Source organism: Chelon labrosus (assembly GCF_963514085.1).
Source record: "Chelon labrosus genome assembly, chromosome: 13".
Taxonomy (NCBI): domain Eukaryota; kingdom Metazoa; phylum Chordata; class Actinopteri; order Mugiliformes; family Mugilidae; genus Chelon; species Chelon labrosus.
Genome location: NC_140346.1, coordinates 26,284,520 through 26,292,887, shown reverse-complemented (window position 1 = coordinate 26,292,887; position 8,368 = coordinate 26,284,520). Strand labels below are relative to the sequence as shown.

Sequence of the window (8,368 nt, the reverse complement as noted above, 5' to 3'; positions counted from 1 at the left end):
CGGGCAGGGAGATGGAGCCGCCGCAGGCCGAGGAGAAGATTGAATCAGGGGCGGAGGAGAGTGCACATGCGTTATCGATTGTGGAAATGCTGCAGGCCTTCGAGGCGATCGTTAATGTCCTGAGATGTATATGATGTCATATATTCACTTAATTCAGTGTTATCAGTTGGAGTTTTGCTCCCGAGATTGTCTTCCAATAAACAACTGGTTTCCTGGTTTCTGTTTCCGAGTGTCAAACTTAAAATGTTGAGAAATATATTCTCCAGAGTGTGTTCATAATTAAGTTTTTCCTCCGTTTCAGTTTAACTTTAAATAAGCTCCAGACTCTGCAGAATCGGAGCCACCATGCTGGGCCCACTCTCTTTTTAACTGCTCCATCCATTCGCAGGGTTTTGGTCAAAATATTTCCCTCATGCTGTGAGATTAGTCCTCGAACTCATCTCCCAAAATAGACCACTTCAAAAGAGACTTCGCCCCCCGGCCTCCAGCTGCATTGCATCTTGCACCAGCTTGGTTTATGAGTACTTGAAGCACACGTTCTTTATGAAAAAGTGGTACAACAGCACGCCACATCAGAGGGAGCCAGGTGGGCCGACGTTAAATGGATTCAGTCCTGTGGCGGCCACGCGTCCTGTGGAAAGTGTCCTTGAATGAGACAGTGAAGACCGACCGCTCGCTGGCACTAAGCTGCTCCGGATGAAGCATCGGTTAAGAGCTTAGGATGTAAATGAAATAGGAGACGCACGCTGGGAGCACAAGGGCCTGTTTCTAGCAGAGAGCAGGACGGAGTTATACAGCTGTGAAGGACGGAGGCTGCATGCAAAACGCTGAACGCTGATCAGACTCTTAATGACGAGGCCTGCCCGGCGCCCACCGCCATGAAAAGGGATTACTATACGTGGCTGAATGACGCTCATCAGCTAACGAGGCCTGTCAGCTCTGATGAATGAACTGTAGCTCTCTGAATGATGAACAGGGATCTCGTTACTGGACGGAGGAACTTTAGGTGATAATATGAACAGTTTAGATATCAGCTAAGAAGCACGGCGGAGGCGTCTTTAAGGTCTGGGGATGTATTTCTGCAAAGAAAATGTTTGTGGCCTTTCTAATGTCAGGACACAGTCAGGTTCCTGTGTATTGTGACCAGTGTCTTCTGATCTGTCACCCACAGGGAGTGTTCAATTTGGTAAAGTTTCATTCTGCAGCATGACAATAACATGATGATGAAATTTATTGTATTTAATAAAGGGACAGATGGTCATGAAGAGAAAAAGTTCTAGTGGAGAAAATGTTGTGTTATTATTATGGTAGAAAATTCACCTTTTATTTTACTAAATTGTATTTATTCAACCTTAGACTTTGACAGACTTTAAAATAAAATAAAAAAAATACAAATAAAAAAAAAAAAAAAAAAAAAAATACAAATAAAAATAAAATAAAAATACAAATGAAAATAAAAATAAAATAATACAAAATAAAAATGAAATAATAAAAATACAAATGAAAATAAAATAAAAATACACAATAAAATAAAAATAAAAATAAAATAATAAAAATAAAAATAAATACAAACACAAATACATATAAAAATAAAAATACAAAATAAAAAATACAAATGAAAATAAAAATAAAATAATACAAAATAAAAAAATGAAATAATAAAAATACAAATGAAAATAAAAATAATACAAAATAAAAATAAAATAATAAAAATACAAATACAAATAAAAACATAACATAAATACAAATAAAAATAAAATAATACAAAATAAAAATAAAAATGAAATAGTAAAAATACAAATGAAAATAAAAATAATACAAAATAAAAAATTAAATAATACAAATAAAAATGAAATAATAAAAATACAAAAAAAAAAAAAATGTACAAGACATTTTACAAGTGTTCAACTGGGCCATCTGCATGTGAAAGTACCAGTGACTGAACCTTATTGCACTATGTCTGATGTAGTTCTCTGTGAGTGCAGCCCTCAGCTTCACAGTCTGTGTGTCTGATGCTACCCTCTTGTGGTGCTCACCAGTAAACCATACATAATATATACTGTTTGTAGACGAGGAGTGACTGAGGAACTGTGCAGATCAAACCTGTGACCTCCAAGCGTCTCTCTCTCTCTCTCTCTCTGACCTGGAGCTGTGTTCTCCCCTCATTGATCTATCGTTTTTTTGTCCTTCTCCCTTCCCTCAGATCATCTCTCCCTCTCTACACCACACTTTTATTCTATGATGTTCCGCATCACCGCTCATATTTACACTTTACAATGGCCATAAAAAGCAAAGTTTTACAGTTTTCAAGGACTTATGTCTCATTAAAGGAAAGGAAGCATGGGATGGAATATTAAGAGCATCACAGCTTGTGATTTAAATGTGGTTTTATCAGCAATATTAATCGGCACAGCCAACATGGATGCATTTCATGTGGAAAGAAAATATTTATATGAAAATAAAATGCAACTAACACATGTAATAATATCAGTTGTATTCAGAGGTATAAAGAAGAATATAGATATCAGTATAACAGTAAGACTGTAGGAAATTGTTGTTGTAAATCAGTGTTAAACATACACTAAATAATAGTGTTTTTTTGTGTAAGTGTTTTATATGAATCTTTGTCAAATTTAGCAGTAAAACAAAATAGTGTACTTCCCTCAGTCTTTCCACCATGTGTTCATGCTTCAGCTCCCCCCCTCTCCCCCCGACCCTCCTTCCTCCCTGCACACCTGCCCCTCATTGTTTCCTCATCAAGCCTCCACCTGTCACTCACTCTCATCCTTCTCATATTTACTGCCGGCCTGTGACCTGTCCTCCTTCCTCTGCTCGTCTATACTGACAGCCTGACTCATCCCTTGATCCCCAGGAAGATGAGAAGTGTCTTGTTGTTTAGGTGTCTCATTCCTCTGTTTACACCACTGTGGGTGTAAAATGATGCAGGAAAACACGACAGAGACAGTCTGGCATCTCAGATAGATAGATAGATAGATAGAAATGTTTTTTTATTCATCCATTCATTCTTCTTCTGTAACCGCTTGTCTTCTGGAGGGTCACGAGGGGGCAGGAGCCTATCCCAGGTGGGGTACATCCTGGACAGGTCTCCAGTCTATCACAGGGCTAACACAGAGAGACAGACAACCATTCACATTCACACCTACGGCCAATTTAGAATCATCAATGAACCTAACCAGCATGTCTTTGGATGGTGGGAGGAAGCCGGCCACAGTCCAGTTGTTTCCTCACAGGTAGGCGTTGTAGAGTCCTGAGGGACAAACGACCTCCTCATCCTGTCCGTGGTGCAGGACAGAGACAGCAGCCTATCACTGAACGAGCTTCTCTGTTTGACTATGGTGTCCAGTAGAGGGTGGTGGACATTGTTCATGATGGACTGGAGTTTCTTCAAGGTCCTTGCATCTGCCACAGATGTCTGTGACTCCAGTTCTGCTCCCCTACCACAAAGCCCTCCTTCTGTATCAGCTTGTCCAGCCGTGAGGCGTCTTTCTTCTTAGTGCTGCCTCCCCAGCACACCACAATGTAGAAGAGGACACTGGCTGCGATAGTCTGGTAGGACATGTCCAGCAGCTTTAGGCAGATGTTAAACGACCTCAGCCTCCTGAGGAAATAAAGACTGCTCTGACCTTTTTGTAAACTGAGTCTATGTCAGCCAACCAGTCCCGCTTGTGATCCAGCTCTAGACCCAGGTACTTATAGGTCTGAACCACCTCTACACACTCCCCATTGATGGTTACAGGCTGCAGGTGGGGCCTGGACCTCCAGAAATCCACCACCATCTCCTTGGTTTTAGCTGTATTGATAAGAACATAATTCGCTCTGCACCATGAGACAAAGTTGTTCACTAGATTCTTGTACTCCGGCTCCTGTCCATCCCAGCTGCAGTGTCGTCTGAGAACTTCTGCTGGTGACATGACTCTGTGTGGTACTTGAAGTTTGAGTTAAAAGGAATAAATAACTAAATTATTTCTTAATACCTTGCACTAGTGAAAAAGGCATATCATTATTTTATGTTAGCTCTGCAGGAACGTTTATTGCAAAGTTAGAGACTTTCCCAAAACCGATAACTGCCTTGATAGCAAGTTGGGTGCAAAATAAAAACACAAAACATCATTTAAAAAACACTAGTTTATTGCAACAATTCTTAACTTTTGGCTTTTGTACAGATGTCCGTATTTACAATTTCATAATTATTATGCCTCTAATAAATAGTACAACTTAAAGTCATTCTCTAGTCTCTACGTGTTTAAATATTGCACGTGCAAAGTATGTATAGTATGTGCTTGTCTAATAGATATGCTGTCTCATTAACTATGTACAAAGTTACACATAAGAATCAACCGAACGTGAGATCCAACCGCCATGCTACTGAAGAGAGACACTGTGCGTTTCACAACCCTTGAGAAGATCATTCTACTTCACTGATGGAGACATGCAATCATTCTGCAGGAACAGGGCGACAGCAGCTCGAACTTAAATCCCCCCTCAAAAAAAAACCAAAAAACATTTCAAATAAAAAGCAAAACTTAAAACTTCTTCCTATTTAACAGATCAATGATAAAACAACGGCAAGCTGTGAATTCGGTGGGACATTTCCACCTATGCTGCAAGATCCACAGATTAAAAAATAAAACATAATTTCAATCTGTGTGATTTTTTTTTTTTCCAGATTAAAAATAAAAAAAATCTAAACCAGTGTGACCTACAAGGTTATCAAGACTGCTTCTGCACAAGTGCTCCTTATCCAGTCTCCAGAAACGTAATGAATCATCTGTGAATGAAACCTTTCACAGGTTCAAAATGACTTTTCTGCCATAGGCAAGAAATCTATTTCTATAAATACACAGTTTAAATACGTGTTGGCATACAAGTGCTGCTCCACCGGCAGTGTTGGGTAGAGCAAAGTCAAGCTATACATTGTACATAAAAATTTGAACATTTACTACTGACAGTTTCCAGACATGGTGAATATAATGTGCAGTCTCCCCTGACAACACGTTCCCGTTTAGTGTTCAAGAGAGTGAGAAATAACAGACACTGGGACGGGATGGGACGAAGGTATGGCCGCTGTGATCTTACTCCACATCTAGATGGCACTATTGCACAAACCTACAACCCTCCTGAGCGTTTCGTTGGAATGGATGACAGACACAGTGCAAAAACAACAGCAGGAACAAACCAAGCCCTATGTAATATACAGATTTCTGCAGAAAAAGAAAACATAAAAATAAAAATAAATGCCCGTTTGTTCTTGTGTTTCCATGTGGGAACAGGCTTGTGTTGTCAGGTTCACCTCTGCAGAGTTCTATGGCTTTGGCAAGAGGGTCGAGAGGAAACAGAAAGGGCCTTGACCGCCTGCTTCCGCCGGGTTTGTGACAAAGCGGCCTCCTCCGTCGTCTGAGCTCCCTCCCTGCACCTCTGAACCCGAGTGAGCAGAGAGCACCGACAGTCATGCAACACACTGAAGACACTGAACACCTCGACAGACACTTGAGACACATCAGACGTGGGTATTACGGTATTTACAGAAGACACTGACTTCGATCGCATGCACTTGATAATATGGGTGTTTCAGTCAAACCCACCGCCCACCTGGCGGGGTTCACATGTTCAGATGAAAGTCAGTGCAGGAGTTCAGAGCCGGCCGCGGCAGGACGCAGCGTGTCAGGATGAGGCCTTAAATTATTCAGTGCCGCAAGAAACTCTGGACACCTCGGGAGTTCATATCGTTACGTGTGGTCTTTATATCACACAGCAGAAAATAAATGAAATGTGGAGCCGTAATTGTGAATTTTATCTCCACTGTCAGGTTGTGAACGCTGCACGCCAGCTGTCAGGAGAATATAACTACGCTAATGGTACTGAAAATTAATTTTCAGTATCAATCAATGCAGATTTTGTTTCTCCAATAAAATGCTTGGAAATAATAGTGAATGTAATTTCAAGGTGATGCCTCTGATGATCGCAAATATAGAAAAATAATCTAATGATAATTGATTAAAACAGAAGAAATTAGAAACTTGAGCTAAAATGGTGGATAAATCATAGTGTGCCTAAATTTCACAACACTTTTATTTGTAATTTTTAACTGTTATTCTTAACTTGACTTGCGATAATGGAAGGACAAATCTTCCCTAAAACCTCATTTTTATTCTTATGTACGATTACTGAAACCCAGAGTTTATGTCAGAGATATACTATATTTCCAACTGTGGCTGAGTTTCAGAGCAAACTCAAATGAAGTTTGAGGCCGGAGCCAGATGCTTAATTTAGCGGCGTCACCAACAGACGCGCAGGTAGAACCCCACATCACAGCGAGAAGGCTCGCCGCGTTTAGATCCGAAGGAGCAGCAATTGAGGTTTTCTCGACTGGAAAACATCTCGCTATTTCGCCCGTCACCCATTATCCTCGCTCTTTTCCCGCCCACGCATCGAGACACAGCCGAATGCGACGAGTTCAGACCTGTTCTCTGGAGGTTTAAGGTCAATTTGGGAAAATCACCAACTGAGGCGGAAGTAGATGAGACAGACCGAGGGGAAGTAGGGAGGAAAGAAAAGTTAAATAACGTCAAAACCGACTCCTGCGGTGAACTCAACACGACAGACGGGGGGTATATGTGTAATATAGTGTGAGAGCACTGGAGGGTGGATTCTTTTTTTCCTTTAATAGGACACAGACACGTTATTATTTTTTTTTTTGCACAAAACACAGGTCCTTTATTTGCCATAAAACACTTTCCTTGCTTTACTAATCGGTTTGTTGGGTTTCGGGGGTAGAGCAGTTGGAGAGCTGAAGCATCGTAACACCACGAGAGCTCCAGGAGCTCCGGCCTGCTCCGTACAGATCCTTCTAGTTGAGCGGTGGCGAGCTCTGCCATCATCCAACCATAAAAAGAGGACAATTGTTCCCGTCCTCTCGTTCCCTCCGGGGTGCAGGCTGTAGCCGGGGCAGCTCACCAGACTCCCCCCGGTGGGTGACAGATCAGCAGACACGGGTCACATCAGCAAGCAGCTCTTAACTCCTGCACTCACTGCTTTTATTTATTTATTTATATATTTTTTTTATTGCATCAGGGAAACAGAGACGACAGTGTATCATGTGGAATGTCAGCCCTTGAGTGTCCCTGTCAGAATAAAGGGGGAGGAGTCCTGCATGACTCCTCATGCTGGCTTCACGGTTTTATTGGACGTCGGGTGGAGACGTGACCCTTGTTTGAAAAAACAAAACAAAACAAAAAAAAAACTAAGAACAATTTTAAAAACAGATTTTCGGCGCAGTTCGTTTCCTATCAACAGGGACATGACCTCACCCACTGGCATGCACATGCAGGCTGGCTCATTCCCAGCTCACAGTGGGCGCAGCTACTACTCCATGCCGTTCCTCAGCATCTGATTGGCTGCGATGAGCATGACGCTGATGATGAACGCCATGGCGAAGGCGCAGATGAGGCTCTTCCTCACGCACGTCTGACGGTTCTTCTTCGAGGGGTGGACTGGAAGAGAAGTGGACAAATAGGAAGATGAGGAAAACATAAACAAGTGTTGATTTAAAAGATGAGAACACTTTTGTTTCTGACAGGACTTTGAATTTATCATTTCCTGTGCCCAGAGGAAGAATATAATGAAGACAAACAGAGGGTGCAGGGACACAGAGCACGTTGTCAGTGATTTATTTATATTGTGAAGCACTTCCTCTTCTCAGTTCACTGGTCAACTTCTCTCTCCCAGGAAAGATTAATGCCATTCAAACTTAAATAATAGAAACTGCCCATGGAGGCCTAAAAATACCAGTCTTGATCCCTTGTATGCTTTGTGGTTTGCTGTCGGGAAAACAAACTAATCATTCCAGGTATGAGGAGATCTACAGTGCAAGGGTGTGGACCAAATCCCCACTGTAGGACAAATACAGCATTATCGTATCGTATCGTATCGTATCGTGCCATATCTTTTCTAATCTTGTCTTATCGTGTCGCATCTTGACGTATCTTGTCATATCTTATCGTATCTTGACGTACCTTGTCATATCTTGTCCCATCTTGTCTTATCATATTGTACTGTACCATACCATACCTTGCCATATCCTCTCATATCGTATCGTATCGTATCGTATCTAGTCATATCTTATGGTATCGTATCTTGACGTATCTTGTAGTATCTTGTCCTATCTTATCATATCATATCATATCGTATCCTGCCATATCTTCTCATATCTTGTCGTATCTTGCCTTATTGTATTGTATCTTGTCATATCTTGAAGTATCTTATTGTATCTTGCCATATTATATCGTATCTTATCTTATCTTATCTAGTCGTATTTTATGGTATTGTATCTTGTCGTATCTTGAAGTTT

The 8,368-nt window shown here is 41.1% G+C and overlaps 1 protein-coding gene across 3 annotated transcripts in view; it reads right to left on the bottom strand.

The window, feature by feature from the left end:
• Positions 1 to 6,414: 6,414 nt before the first annotated feature.
• caln1 (calneuron 1) overlaps positions 6,415 to 8,368 on the bottom strand; it is a gene marked incomplete at its 5' end in the record, with an annotated part of 58,757 nt that continues 56,803 nt past the window's right edge. For 2 of the 3 annotated variants that reach the window (XM_084559194.1, XM_084559196.1), the window contains 2 exons: positions 6,415 to 7,226; positions 7,329 to 7,511. In XM_084559194.1, the coding sequence (XP_084415320.1) occupies positions 7,384 to 7,511 (128 nt within the window). In that variant the 3' untranslated portion in view covers positions 6,415 to 7,226; positions 7,329 to 7,383. Of the gene's footprint in view, positions 7,512 to 8,368 lie in introns of all 3 variants that reach the window. The other variant, XM_084559195.1, reaches the window with a different exon arrangement.